The following is a 15,639-nucleotide window of genomic DNA, read 5'->3' on the forward strand; positions in this document are numbered from 1 at the left end:
GCCACCTGGTTCTACACTCGCTCCTGTGTTCTCAGGCTTGCTGCCTTCTGAGGGTCAGTTCCCTTTTTCCATATGAAGCTAGCAGGCTTGTGTGTCCTCCCCTGTGAGGGGAATAGGACTCAACCTCGAACTTTGGTCTGGGCCTGTAGGTTGAGAACCACCATCCAGCCCTCTGGTTTGCGCAATGAAGGCAATATACTCTGCTGGGAGACTGTTTGCCAGTCAGCTTGGAGGCCAACTTTAACCTAATTGACCTGGGTCTCCACCTGCTGGTTAAAATGTGCTGGGAAGCAGAAGCAGGAGAGGGAGGTTGCTGCCTTGTCTCTGGCTCAGGACATCGGGTGGTTTTGAATAGGCACCATTCAGTCTGGCTTCAGTATTGGGAATAAGACACCCTTTTTATTCCATCCTCAGTGGAGACAAAAGCTGATCCTCTGAGCACTGACCTACATAAATTTCCACCCCCTTCTCCAGCCTCCAGGCCAAACTGGACAGGGCAGCAGAACAAGGCACTCCTCCCCTGGAGAATCTGCCAAAGGACACTGCTGCCGCCCTTTGGCCCGACTGACCAGCCCCAGCCCCACCTGTCCTTACTGGGTGCTTACACTCAGGGTGCAGCCTCACAGCTGAGGGGTGTGCTTGCTGGGTGTTCTCTTCCATTCACTGTTTAAAGTGCTTTCCTTCCAGTCTTTCTGACATGAGATTTGAGATATCATATATACAATTTTGTATCCTTTCATGTATTTCCATAGACCTTGAGCCTTTGTAAGCTGTTGCTTGGCAGCAGATAGAGGTCATCACGGTGCTCAACGGGTCAGCAGCCCCGAACAATGAGGACAAAAGGCTGTGGCTCAGCCTCAAGCCTTTACACACTGGACAAGTCTCAGTCACAGGGCAGAGCTGCACACAACCTCGCTCTCCCAAAGGCTGCATTCTCAGGAGTCCCCTCCCCTAGGCACTTGATCAAGGAGGTGTTTGCAGGCCTGTGCGCGCACAGCAGTCTGCCCACAAGGCTGGGCCAACCTCTGAGCCACTCCAGCTACCATAGCTGTATCCAAAAGCCACCATCCATCTTTCAGGGTCACATGAAGACTCGACACACTGGCTGTCCTCAGACTCTGTTCTACACACATCACCTTTTTAAAGTTTATTTTTATTGATTTCAGAGAGGAAGGGGGAGATAGAAACATCAATGATGAGAGAATCGATTGGCTGCCTCCTGCATGCACTCTACCTACACGCACTGTACTGGGGGGATTGAGCCCCCAACGAGGGCATGTGCCCTGACAGGGAATCCAACCATGACCTCCTGGTTCATAGATCGGCACTCAACCACTAGGCCATATCGGCCAGGTTATATAATATATATCATCTTTAGGGCCCATCTCTCACCAAATCAGTGGCAATGTTTGAACTCACTGCGTCTTCATATTTGGTCTTATAATTGGTCCTTTTTCTACCCAGCTCCCATCCTCATCTAGGCTGTTCCAGGCCTCTCCCTCATAGTAGTGAGCTCTTAAGTCACAACAACACTTAAGCTTCCGTTTCCTTCCTTGTCTGTGGAACAGGGCTGTCTTGACCAAAGCCACAGGACATGACCCAAGCATCTCCAACAATAATGCAGTCTCAAGTGCATACCTGTGTGCACACGCCTGGGATTAGCCTGTGGTTGATCAACTCTTGTCAATCTAAACTATCAGATCTCTGGCAGCCTCACACCAGATCGGACAGGCATCTATAATGAAACTTTATTACAAAATTAAAAAGCAGAGATCTGTAACAAAAAATACACATTTGGGTTTGTATTACACCCAAGTCTGAGAAATCTTAATATAAGCCACTTGAAGTAACACATTCGCATCCAAAAAATTTCAACAAATTTATACAATATTATTGAGCACTAATTCCTGTACAGCTTATTCTTACTAGTTTGGATCCAAGTATTCAAACATTATGAACCAGTCAGCTCTCTTGTTTTAAAAGTCTCAACTGAAGTTCCTCAATCACAGCAAAAGCCAAGAAATTCCATGATAAAATTAAGACCAAAGATCCATGAGGGGCCGGAAGGAGTATTCAAGGATAAACAAGTTTTCTACCTAGGTTAGATAGTAACTAAAATGGGATCTTGGAATTCCCAACTTTTATTTGGTGTAATAAAGATACAAAAAAAAAAAAAAATCAGGGTTGCTTGACACTATTTTTCTTAAGTGAAAACCGTCACCAAAAGAGGTTAGAAGACTTAAAGTCAAGTTCTTTCTCCAAAATGAGTAAATGACATCAGTTCTAATTCTTACTGAGGTTACAAACCGACCATTACCACATTATCTTTAACTCATGTTAGGAGGGAATTTGGGAGGCAGGGAGAGGTAAGGCCTGAGCAAGTTTTAAGTAGGAAGAGAACCAGCTTCTACCCTGAAGTTATTGCTAGAGGTTAACTGAGTTGCATACACATAGACCTGCTTCACAATGGAACCGAGTAGCTGAATCCTTTGCTAAACTGGTAGGCATTGTAAACTATAGTATTGACTGTCCAGCAAAAAAATGTCTTCACAGGGAAATCTCCATTCCCCCGGTTCCTACAAAGGCTCTGGCCCAGAATTCAATCATCCAGGGCTTGGTATAATGTTGAGGTAAGTGGCCCAGTGATTAGCTGACAACTACTTGATGAAATTTGGTTTTCCCACAGGGGATTAGTGGTTGATGATGGAGGGAAAGCCAAGTATGTCTGTACCAATAAACAGGTCCTCTTGGAGGTTCCCACTGCTTTCCAGAGTTACGATTGGTTCTTATCTTGGCTGCATCGGGGGGAGGGTGTCTGCCAAGGCCCTCGGTGTTTAGGGTTTGCATAGATCATCCATTGGTAACGGCAGCGCACACAGCTCCTCTGAGAGCATGTATGTTTGTGCTTGGCTAAGCTGGTCCAGCAAACGTTTCTTCAGCCCTTTGGTTCTTCCAGTGCTGAAAAGACCCTAAGAGGGCTCGAGAACACGACCTACTCATTGCGCGATCCTTCCTAGAGAGCCCAGAGAATGCTTCTTCCTCATCCACCCCCAAATCAGTAGACTGAGAAAGGAAATAGGAGGGAGTCCCCACCAAGCTGGGGAACTAAGGCTTCCAGCTGTCTGCTCAGGGCTGAAACCAGCCTCATTCGGTGCCTCTGATACCTGGAGGGGCTCTGTGTCTCACAGATTTGGTCCCAGGAACTTATGAGAAGACTGGCTAGAGAAGAGCCAGGCTCTTTGCCTAAGTCTCGATGGCTTGAGTGAAACCATGTTTAAATCTTGTGGGAAAGAGAGACTTCTTTCACAGGAGCGAGGGGTTTAGAACTCCTCTCTGTTGGAGAAGTGAAAATTAAGCAAAAAGCCTTTGATTCCACCCAACACTCTCCCTTTTCTCCAACTAAAAGGAAGGACGGTGCTAAGTCGGACCCCAAGAGAAGCAGAGATGATCCAGGCACCATCTCACAGACGCTGGAACTTCCCAGCAGTTTGGGAACCAGATGCTTCGTTGGCTCCCAGGTCAGGTTGGGAGACTGACAGCTAATCCCAGCACTGAAGGAAGCAGCTCCTAATGACTTGGAAGTTTTTCAATAGCATTTGTGTTTCATTTTTCACCAGAGAGAAGTTGACTGGTCCAAATTCTGTCCTAGGGAGAATCATTATTGGTCTAGCAAGCTAACATCTTTTTGGTCTGAGGAAACAAATGGATTTTAGGCAATGTAGCAAGAAACTTTAGCAAAGGTAGGTTAAAGCAGAGAAAGCCAGTGAAACCAGAAATAAATCCAAATGTGCTGGGGAGGAAGAACCATTTCTACCAGGACTTCTGATTGGTGAAACACAGCCAGCAGCTCAGGGGGTGGGATATAGGAGGAAGGGGGGAAGATACGGTCCAAGTTCTGGAAAGTCCTCTCTCCATCAGTTTCCATCACCCAAGATCACTGAAACAGGGACTTGCCCAAGCGATCTACACGTTCTCACTGCCGCAGGCTCTGCCAGCCAAGAGGTGCCCCTCCGTGGCAAGACAGGCATGCTCAGAGGTGACAGCATCTTTGCTTGCCCTGGTCTTGGGAACACTGCAGGTTTTCTCGTCAGCCTGCCCCCCCGCAGCTGCCAACCCTGAGCCCAGAAACCTCGCACTGTGTCCCTGTAAGGCACTGAAGAAGCCGGTACCAAGCCCTCAGGACCGGAAGACGTGCACGGCTCGGATCACATACTGCCGACAGATGGGACACTCGTTCATACGCTTGCCACACTTGGTACAGGTTACCATGTGGCCACACTCCAGCAGAACACAGTCAATGGGCGAGTCCATGCAGATCCTGCACAGGTTCTCTTCCAGGCTGGGTGGCACTGCTCCCCCTGTACAAACACGGCAGGAGAGGGGCAGAGTGAGTGTATGGAGGTGGGAGAGCACAGGCACACTATGAACAAACCCCTAAAGCCACACACCTCCCCTCATCTAGGACCCCAAGGAAACTCCTCCAGTAACCAATTCCATTGCTCTAAGCCGCACCTCCACAGACCAGGTTTTAGATTTGAAGAACAAAGTATCTGTAGATCAAATGCCCCCCAGAACATGAGAACTAAATAAGCCAAGTCCTCAAAGCTCAAAAGAAGTCATTTTCAGACAATTGCTGCTGTAATACAGAGAGTGAATGGCACTTAGGGACTCATTATCCCCTGAGGCAGAACATGCTGAAGAGATAAAAAGTGGTTCAGAAAAGTTTAGGTATAAATGCAACTGTAATGAGTGATTAAGGATCTCAAGGCTTACCTGTAAACATACCCCCAATTTAATAAAGCCAAGGACCAGGGGGCCCCCTGTGCTATCTCACAAACTCCCCCTGCCTCCCAGGCGTCCTCAGAAACTTCCTTGTACAAGAGCCCAACAGATTATGCAGGTCCCTCTTCTGTGCTGCACCCACAGGACTGCATGCGTACCTCCATGAATGCTCAGCACACTGGGTTAGAATGTTTGAATTTGCCTATTTATCTCTCCCACTATACTATGAGTTCCTTAATCCAACAAATTCATTCCATTTCTACAATTGCATACTTAGCATTTGCTATGTGTTCTGAGGTCAGATATTCATCTTTGAATCCCTAAAAAGCCAGTCATGTGGTAGGTGTTCTCAAAATGTCTAATAAATTAACATCTCCCCAGGGAATAACAGCTCACACTTACGGAATGCGTGCAGGGACCAGACAATGAAGGTCCTGAGAGCTTTGCATATTTTAACTCATTGAATCCTCACAAAACTACGCTTCTCTTACTACTCATGTTATATGAAGCAACTGAGGCCAAAGAGTTACGTGGCCTGCCCAAGGCACACATCTGCTAAATAGAGAAGCCAGAATTCAGATCCCAGGGGGCCTTCTGGGCAGTGGCCTAAGGGCAGGGACTACCAAGATGGTATTAAATGCTCAGTGCATAGAGTTCCTAACAGCTCACCCTCTTATCTGAGTGGTGAGATACAGTGGGCCAGTATCCTAGTTTAGCTGCACAAACAGAAAAACCTTCATGTCCAAAACCCCAGACACCCCAGCCAGGTAGCCTGGACGAGGTAGCCATAAATAGGGAACTGGACTGTACCAGTCACCTCTACCATTCCCAAAGGAACCCCTTCCCCTACCCCCACCACCACCCCCACCCCCTGGGTTCTGTTGCTTCTGCACTTTCTTTTCCTGTTTCCAGGACTATTCAAAAAGTCAGGAAACACTGCAGTGGGCTGGCTGTGAAAGGTCTTGAGACCTGTTTACCCCTTCGAGGAGCCATTAGCCCTAACCAGGAAGGTTTGGAAAGGGCTGAACTACACAAAGACCTAAAGTGAGCAGGAATAATTGACAGAATGTCATCACTTCTCTCAGGAATAACAATAAACTCATCAACTCAGTTGCCAGCATCCTCCCAGGAAATTAGAAAAAGAAAGGAAGACACCACGTAGATTAGCATGATCTTGGCACCAAGGCGAGGGAGTAGATCTAGAACCCCAAACGGTTTGGGGGAACTGAAAAGAGCTCAACTCTTGATAAATTATCAGCCAGAAGACTCTGTTCCATTTTCAGCAAAAGGCCATTTTACTAAGTAATAATTCGGAGTCTTCTGAAAGTTTTAAAATGCTTTGCAGTCTCTTACACCACTCTGAGAATGTTCTCTCTTGGGGAGGAGCTCACAACCATACAGCCTTGAGGCTTTCACAAAGGTATACCAGAGAGTTTTAGAATGATGCCAAATCCAGTCAGATTCCGGCAGTGCATTCTGGGAGTACCCAAAGGCTCGGGTGGTCTTTAACACACAGGTGGATGTGTGGCAGCTGAGGTGGGATATGCATCTTGTGCCTACAGAGCACCCTGTGAGACGCCTGCCTGATCTGTCCCCAGGGCAGCTCGAGCCACTGCCCAGCCCTGGACAAACAAGGCTCTCTCAGATCATCACCTTTCCTCTTGGTTGGTATGGAAACTGGTAAACAACCCAAGTGATTTCCCTGAAGACGAGAACTGAGTGTAGGGGAAGGTGCGCCTTAGTACTAGGAGAATGAAAAATGAACCGAATGTGGCACATGCCACCGCTCGCTTTGGTAAGTATTTCACAAATGCTGGCTTCTGAGCTCTGGTAACCCAGAGATGTGCCAATCAGTCTGCCCCCATTATGCTGCCCTGGGAATTTCGAAAGATGCCGAGAAGCCCTGGCTCTCAGTGAATTTCCTCACACCCTCTGTCCAGATGTTGACATGCTCAGACTTCTACTGGGGCTGAAGGAGGGGAAGGAGAGAAGAGCTAAGAGCATGAGCCATTCCCAGACAGACACAAATACATACCATTTTGGTCTTCGGCACCACACACTGAAAAGGAAAGAGAAAGAAGACGTCTGAATATGTGATGATCCCGGGAAAGCCTCCAACCTCCCTGACTTCATTCCTGATCTCTGCTCTTTCCCTGCTGGGAACCAGGGTGGCGAGAGCCCAGAGAAACACCCGCCCTCCCCACTCACTGCACACGCTGAACACTCAGAAAGCGCCTGCTGGTGTGTCTGATCTAGTCTCAGAACAGGGGGGCTCTACCGGTTTGCATGAACAAAACTGCCAAGCAGGAAGTACACTGCATAAGCACAATACCTGTTCCTATTGCCTTTGTTTAAATATATTTTTTATTGATTTCAGAGAGGAAGGGAGAGGGAAAGAGAGATAGAAACACCAATGATGAGAGAGAATCATTGATCGGCTGCCTCCAGCACACCCCCTACTGTGGATCAAGCCCGCAACCGGAACCCTTGACTGGAATCGAACCCGGGACCCTTCAGTCCACAGGCTGACCTCTATCCATTGAGCCAAACCGGCTAGGGCCCATTTCTATTGCTTCTAAAGCTAGCATGAAGTCAGGAAAGAAGGTACAGTCTGTTCCAGTCAGCCAGGGCATCCTGATGAAGTTCCCGTCGGGAGTTCCCATCTCCTGTTCTCTATGTCCTCACAACGCTAGGGCGATTCTGGGGACAGTCCCAAAGGGAAGAGTGAGCCTGATCAGGTGAATGGCCAGACGTCCCCTAACTCTGATGAATTTGAGCTACTGGGAGAGGAGAGCCTGAAATCTGACTTCAATCACTGTTAGCATGCAAGGAATGGAAATGTTGATGGGCAGGAACTAAATCAGTTGGGGAGGAGAGGGAAGGGAGGGGAAGGGGAGAGGGTTCTAAGTGAGATCATGTCAGAAAATGCAGAGTTCAAAACAGCTAAATACGTTTCTCTTCTGCAGGACTTTCTGCCTTTACTAGTAAAGTATCTACCACGAATCAGTAACAGAGCGGGGCGGGGGGCGGGGGGGGAAGGGGGGCGGTGTCATAGCAGAAAGTATTTTTTCTGAACTCATGTGATCACAGACCTAGATACTTTACTGGAAGTCACCTGAAAATGATACCATGTAGAATGATTTGGGAAATGAATAAAAGGAGAAGCCCAGGTACTAGTATAACAGTTCTTCACACAGTGTGCGCAAGGATTTGCTTCCTAATCTCCCTACTGTTTAAGTATTGTTGGAGGTAGTCGTGAGTGTGGTGGGGGTGACATACAGTGAACTTAGACCAGGAAATTCTCAATTCCAATCTGGCTCTAAAATAGAAAGGGGATGAATAATGCCTATGCCATAGGCTGCTCTGGGGATTAAATAAATGTATACAGCGCCTAGCCCGGTCCTGGCACTCAACTCCAAATGACAGCTTTACTGGAGGGGGCAAACGTGTGAGGGGACTCCTTCCTTGGAAGATGCTGTTATGCTGTGGAGTGACAGCTGCCACTCAGCCCCTCACCCAGGTGCTGGAGGCCTTTCTGATCCTTGTACAGCCGCGTCACCCTCTCCATCAGCTCCCACTTCTCACAGCAGCCCTTGTAGTTGACGAAGTTACGAGCCAGGATCTCTTTCAGCTGCCGCACATTGAGACCTTCAATGTCTTCCAGGTCGGTCAAGTCAGACAGAGAAGCCCTCCGGCCCGGGACGAAGCTGTCCTCTGAGTCGACGGACTACACAGGCAGAGATGAGACTGGTGAGCTAAGCTCTAAACTCCCCTGGCTCCCTCTCTGAGGACCCCAAAGCACTCTCACACCATCGTCTGGTGGCTGACCTCAGAAGCAGGAACAGAGGCAGGGAGAGTACCTGGCACAGTGCTTTGCACTGAAATAGACCCGTCCTTGCCCGACCCACACTGTGCTCAGGCCCAACAGCCACAAACCCAGCAGTGCATGTAAGAGGAGGAGCACCGATTTGAGTCTGATGACCCTAACTTTGATCTAACTCCTCCCCTGATTAATGCTAAGTAATACGTGGCGAACTGCTCCTCTCAGCCTGCCTGCCCCCGCACGCAGGAGAGAGCAGTGCTAGCACCCTGGGTTCCTGTGAAGATTCAATGTGGCAGCACAAGAAGCCTCCTCGCATGGTGCTGGCCTTTCTCTCCCCGCTGCAGAGATTTCTGCTTCCCCACGGAAGAGGCAGACTTCCCTGGCGAGCAATCCTCTGTAGGCAGCCTTGACCGTAACTCCGTGGCCCTAACGGCTGAGCCCTCTGGACTGGCCCCGCCATAGCTGAGGCCTGCCTCCCTCTCAGCTTTCCTCCTGATTATCTGACCTCCTTCCCCTGACAATGGCTACTGTGTGCTCGAAGCAGAAGAACAATGAGATTTGCACAGCAGCACCAGGAGCCTGCCCTCTGGCAGCTCTCAGAAAGTCAAGAGACTGGAAACTAATGGGCCATGCGGCTCCCCAGTCTCCGCTGTGACCTCACAACTCCGCACTGACATTCCGATAGTTTCGGAGGAACGTTAGCACTAAACCCCACCCCTGGAACAGAATTTCAGGACTATCATCACAGACTGATTCTTCTCTCCACCTCAGAGTCTGTTGAGAGGTTCCTAATAAAGCCCAAGAACATGAGGGAAAGGGCAAAGCCAAGACCCAGACCCAGACCAAGCAGAGGCCCACCTGGGTCTCATCCTCAGCAGGTGCCCTGGCTGTGCTCTCCGGGTGGATGGGTTCTTCTTGGTCCTGAGACACGTGGCCATTGGCCTGTGGGAAGAGAAAGGTGCCATCATATCCGCAGAGATGGCCCAGGGATTAGCAGAGCACTGACCTGTCCTGAGCTCACACCATGTCCCATGACTCCCACCTGCTCCCGAAATCTGTAGTCTCACACAACAGCGTGACAAAAGCTTGCTCTCTAATACTGACCTTGTTAGGCAGAGAACCAGAGTGCATGAATTCTGCCCACCGCCAGGATGGCATTAGCCCACTCATCGCTAATGTTCCTTCAACACTCCGGTGGATGGAAGGTCCTGTGTCCACTGCAGGAGGCTGCTCGCTAACTGCCACTGAATTGTTTCTTGCCACTGACCCCAAACTGCCCTTTCTATAACATCCACCCTCCATCCTTGGTTTGCCCCTCAGACCAATGTCTACTGCTTTCTTCAAACTGTTCATAGCATGTCTTTCCTTCCTCAATACTAAATCCTCAACTGGCCCAGCTGAAACAGTTTCCGGACCCTCACCACCTTACTCCCTTTCTTCTGGCCCATCACCGCTCTCACATTCTGGAAATGGGGTCCAACCAGCCCAGCAGGGCACATTGTTACTAAGAGCTGCCTTGAAACCTGGTCAAACGTTTATTTTAAAGCATCTAAGAGCCTGCTAGCCTAAGACTACATAAGACAAATGCCTATGCTTAAAAAGTTTCACACTGCTTAGAATTCTAACCTCTCAAACAGTTCTTCCTAGGTACTTCTTCAGGATTTGCCAAAGAGTACTCAGAACTATGAGTCTCTTAATCCCATCACCATTTAAGCCACAAGTCCCTTAACTAGATCCTTTTCACCCAGTACTCCCTCCAGGCAAAGCCTCCTGTGAGCCCACAGCAATGAGGTGTCTGAGCCCTCAGGCCTTTTCCAGTAGTGAGGCACCAGCAAAGGGACAACCTAGGAAACCAGTCACCTGCTGGCCCCAGCCACTCATTCCCGATTAGGATCTGTATATGGAGCTAATTAAGAAGAGGCAAGCAACTACAGCAAGAATGAAAAGTAGAAATCGCCACCACCACCAAAAATGCCAAGAGAGAATAAGATCACGTGTGTAGCAGAACAGGTGCTGGGAGGCACCCCAAACCATGTCTTTATCAACACCTCTCGTTTTCTCTCAGCTTCATGTAGATGTGGTACGGACTGGCCTCCTGGTGTCACCTGGGAGTTACAAAACAATCTTTCAGAGCCTAACCTGTTCCTAAATAGGCAGTTTTTGTAGGTCCATTTTTTTCTTGGAAAGAGAAACTGGATCTCATACTGCAAAGCATATTGCCTCTGCCCACTGGCTAAATCAAAATCTACAACCAGCATCTGTCCGGTTTTGCTTACTCCACACACTTCCCTAGCAACGACTGCCAGGGCACTAAAGGTAAAGGAAAGAACCCTGGTGGAGCAAGCACTGCGAGATTTGCACGCTAGGTGCAGCTCACTGTGGAATGGTCAGGTGGCCTTGCACAAGTTACTTGACTTCCCCCGTGTGTGTTTTCTGGCCTGCAAAATGTAGCTCTCACCAGAACAGGGGACGTGAGCTGACGTGAAGGCCCTCTGAAAACATCGGAGATCAGAGAAGTGCCCAATTAGATCTGGCACATTTTGTAAGCTGGAGGTGCATCTGAAAATTTCCAGTTAATGACAGGAAGCTTAAAACCTATTCCTTCCCTTGAAAAACCCACCTGAAGGCTCTTTGGGGGAAACAATTTGCTCAAGGTGCTCTCCTAGCTCCCCCTAAACAGAGAGGAGTGCTCAGCCAAGCACAGGGAGGAAGTCGCAGCAGGGGGTAAAACCTGCCCAGCAGAGAGAGAGCCAGAGCTTAGCGAAGAGTTAAACGCCAGCTGGGTGGGAAGCATGCTCAGCCAACAAGGGAGTGAATGAGTTTACTGCAGGTAAGTATGCTATCACGCTGGCCTTTAGGCCTCAGTGCCCCTCAGAGCTGAAACAGGGGGCCCGATCCCGGCAAAAGAGGAGCTCATCAACGGGCAGCAGCCATCCACTCCCCGGATGGGAACAGACAACGTGAGTCCTATGCCAGCTCTAAGTAGCTCAAAGCTCTTTGGACGTGACATCACACTAGTCAATCCTCCCACCATCTGGCAAGAACGAAAGTGGCCTGGGATTAACCTCATCTCACTGTTAAAGGCTCCAAGTTCACCCGGGGTGACCACAGAGTCAGTGACAAATTGGGTGTGGAAACTGGATGGATCTTCTAATCCCCCCACTACGGCACTTAAGTTCACCTACAGGACACCATCACTCCTTACACAGTGGTCAAGTCCACCCGCCTCACTCTTATCCCAGTGAGGTCTGCCGCCTACCTTCCCTCTTAGAGAGGCTTTCTGAGGGCAGAGACCACGCATTAGTCATTCCTGTACTCCCGTGCCTGTTCAGAACTCAGTCTAGGTGCTGCTCTTAGCTCACCGTTCCCCTCTTGTTCATCCTCTGCCAACCACCCCTGCCCAGTGACTGGCCAGAGAAGCAGCGCCCGTGTCTTGGTCTCTGTGTTTCCCTGCTCTCCCTTCCCTCTCATGTTCCTTTCTTTCCTATGCGCCTTGGGATGGTTACTAAGGACCCAGTTCCCTACCCAGCTAAGAAAGCCCACAATAAAGGTGAGTCCGTGGGAGGGCAATTAGAACAGAACTAAATTTGGAGAGTTAACTGAAGTTTTCTCAAGTATTTCTGGAACAATGAATTTTTTTAATGTCTAACTGGGATATATATGTATTAAAAAACACCAAAAACCTGGGACTGCGCGTTATCACCTCTGAAAAAAGCCAAAACCTGAGTGTGGTGTCAAGGAAATACCACTCATGCATCAGTAGGCAGCAAGCTTTCACATCAAGACACTTAAGCTCCCACCCCACTCCCACAGCAGGCAGGAGGGGAAGTGAGCCCCGAACTGGCAGAGACTGCAAACGAGCCGTACCTGCTGATTTTCCTGAGCCTGGGCGGGGGGAACAGAAGTGGCTTGTGAGGGTGAAGGAGGGAAGCTGGGTGAGGTAGGAGGTATTGTGCTGGCATGAGGCTGGGTCAGGAAGGCCTGCTGCTCAGGGAAGTCCGGGGAAAAGGTGGGGGCACGAGTCCTGCCCTCCTGGGAGATTACAGGCTGCTGGCCAAGCACCAAGAGCACCAGCTCCTCTTTTTCCCGGCACATTTCGGTAGAGATGTCATGGAGGTTGAGATAGTCCCGCAGGTCCTTCACCTTCATCTTCATGAGCTCCTCCCGCTGAAAGGCTGTTGCTCGGAATCGTTGGCAGAGAAGGCAGAGGCGGGGCCCATTTCCCACTTGGCTGGAACAGGTCGTGCAGAAATTTTTCTTACAGTCCAGGCAGGTCTGCTGCTTAGAGCAAGAGGCAGAGGAAACCACATCAGATTCTGAGAACAAGACAGAGTGGGCTGGGAGCTTAGGGCTGCCAAGACTAGCGAGACCGCCAATCACACTCTAACTAAGCTATCTCCTATATCTAAGGATGCAAGCTAACTTGAAGATTTCAGGTTAAAAGCACTCAGAGAGCAGACCCGCTGTATGCATCTGTGTATCCATGTACAGGACACTACGTTTATTATCCCATGTGGGGCTTTATTTATTTTATTGAGAGAGAAATAAAGGCTATTAAGACTACCAGGTTTAGAATAAAAAATCCCTACATTTTGCCCAGGCTGGTGTGGCTCAGTAGGTTGGGTGTCATCCCATGCACCGAGAGATTGGGGTTCAATTTCTAGTTAGGGCACATGCCAGGGTTGTGGGCTCGATCCCCAGTAGGGGGTGTGCAGGAGGCAGCTAATTGATGTTACTCTCACATTGATGTTTCTTCTCCCTTCCTCTCGCTCTAAAAAAATCAATAAACTATTCTTTAAAAATAAAAATCCCTACATTTTTATTGTCTCCCTCCTCCATTTCTTGTGGTGTCACCTTGGGTGTGTAACTTAGCTTCTCTGGCCCTCAGTTTCCTCATCTGCAAAATGGGGGTGGTAATAGTATCTACCTCATAGGATTGTTGTCAAGTTAAGAGATAATGCATGTAGCATAGGGGTCCACAATAAGCGTAACTGTTTTAATTATTACTATTGCTAGGAAATATAAGCTAATGATGAGAGGAAGGATTCAAATCCTGAACTATGATTGTATTTATTGCTGAGATATGAAAGCAAATGTATAAAGGCTGTGGTAGTGGTTATTATTACTATCATTAATTAAATTTACTGAGGGCCACTATATGCTAGAGCTATACCCAGCTTGTCATTTAAATCTCAAAGCAACCCTGCAAAGTAGGTATTCATGTACCTCTGTGTTTCACAGACAAAGCAACTGAGGCCTAGAGTTATAAGTATCATATTCACGGGCAGGCAGCAAGCAGCAGAGCCAGGATTTATGCTCAAGGTCTCTCTGAGCTTGATGCCCACAGTCATGCTCTTCCCACCAGGCCATGTTGCCTAACTCAGTCCCATTCAAGCTGACAGTGGTACTGGGTCAAGAGCCTGGCTCTCCATCTCCAAACTCCCAACCCAGTGCCCCACCCAGAGGCCGGTGCCCAGGCTCCCCCAGCCCAGGAAGGCCCACTCAGAGCGCTGGGAATTCAGTGGGGCAGGAGAGCACATCCAAGACAAATATTTAGACAGCTAGAGGAGGCCCTCTGGACATGATGTAGGGAGCTCTTGTCTGTGAAAGTACAGAGTGTCTCAGAGGGCAACAAGCAGGCCTGGCAGGCAAGCTGGTACCGCCTGGCAGCAGCAACTCCCGCAATCACAGACAACACAATACATGATGGCTTGCTCAACTCACAGGAAGCAAATCCTCAGCCTCTTGCCCCACAGGCTGAGCGAGCACAGTGACATCTGACTGAGCTGTTGCAGCCAGGAGCAGGTCCCACTCCCATAGGAGAGGTAACTCCTGGGCACACTGGGATGATCCTAAAGGGCACACTCACTCATCGTTCATAGAAATAAAAACCTTTTCATCCTGTGGTGACTTAAGTATTAACCTCAACATTTCTGCTCCCTCTTTTCTATTCAAGCCAACAAGAATGCCCAAGAGACTTAGATTCTCGCAGGCAAAATCACAGACACTTGTGTGGGGCTGAAGCACAAGTCTGCATAGTGAGACAGCTATATTTAGTCTTGCCTAAGGGTCATTCATGTAGTGAGGGGAGGCGGGCATGTTTACCACCCAGTTTGACTATAAATACTTAGAAGGCATTGCGAAAGGGTACATATCAAGTTCCCTATTCTCCACACAGTTATAACCGGACAGTAAAATGTTCAAAACTGACTTCAAAGGACGCATGGCTGCACTCGCTTCCTAATGGTCTGGGACCAATAGCAACTCAGGTGGAAAACCGATATCTCGGGGTTTGGGGATTCATTCATAACAGAAGCTTTGCTATTGGGGAAAAAAAATGTGTTTAGGATGACTGATAGTGAAATGAAGAGGCTTCAATGTCACAACGCTATAGGTCCTGACATGGACCATTACTTGTCAATGCAGTTTGACAAGACCTAGCTTGACACAATTAAAAAGCCCTGAGTTGCTCAATCAGCCCAGCTCTAAACAACGCTCTCCTCTTTCTTTAAAAGTGTGTGGTTTAGCCCAGCCAGCGTGGTTCAGTGGCTGAGCATCAACCCATGAACCAGGAGGTCGAGGTTCGATTCCCAGTCAGGGTATATGCCCGGGTTGCGGGCTCAATCCCCAGTGTGGGGTGTGCAGGAGACAGATCAATGATTCTCTCTCATCATTGATGTTTCTCTCCCTCCCTCCCTCTTCCTTCCTTCCTTCCTCTGTGGAAAAAAAAAAAAAAAAAAATATATATATATATATATATATATATATATATATATATATATATATTTTTATTTTATTTTATTTTTTTTTTTAAGCGTGTGTGGTTTATTGGGTGCAAGATCAGCAACCCAGCTTCTATGCCCACCACCCTCCAACAGGGACTGTGAAGTCAGCCTGCATCCAAAATACACCCTAAAGGAGAAAGAAAGCTCGAGGCTAAAATCCCAGTTTGCAGAGGCAGGAGAGAACAAAGGGAAGGGAAACACAGCTGGCCATCAACAAATGTGGGCAGAATGAGCCAAAGAATCATGCTC

At 48.6% G+C, this 15,639-nt stretch overlaps 1 protein-coding gene across 4 annotated transcripts in view; it reads right to left on the reverse strand.

Annotated features, from left to right (window-relative positions):
- Positions 1 to 1,148: 1,148 nt before the first annotated feature.
- Positions 1,149 to 15,639, reverse strand: part of RFFL (ring finger and FYVE like domain containing E3 ubiquitin protein ligase) — a 68,500-nt gene continuing 54,009 nt past the window's right edge. For 2 of the 4 annotated variants that reach the window (XM_079797484.1, XM_079797485.1), the window contains exons 4-8: positions 12,473 to 12,883; positions 9,464 to 9,547; positions 8,299 to 8,509; positions 6,818 to 6,841; positions 1,150 to 4,358 (exon numbers count right to left, since the gene is read on the reverse strand). In XM_079797484.1, the coding sequence (XP_079653610.1) occupies positions 4,177 to 4,358; positions 6,818 to 6,841; positions 8,299 to 8,509; positions 9,464 to 9,547; positions 12,473 to 12,883 (912 nt within the window). In that variant the 3' untranslated portion in view covers positions 1,150 to 4,176. Of the gene's footprint in view, positions 4,359 to 6,817; positions 6,842 to 8,298; positions 8,510 to 9,463; positions 9,548 to 12,472; positions 12,884 to 15,639 lie in introns of all 4 variants that reach the window. The other 2 variants (XM_079797486.1, XM_079797483.1) reach the window with 2 other exon arrangements.

Source organism: Cnephaeus nilssonii (assembly GCF_951640355.1).
Source record: "Cnephaeus nilssonii genome assembly, chromosome: 19".
Classification (NCBI taxonomy): domain Eukaryota; kingdom Metazoa; phylum Chordata; class Mammalia; order Chiroptera; family Vespertilionidae; genus Cnephaeus; species Cnephaeus nilssonii.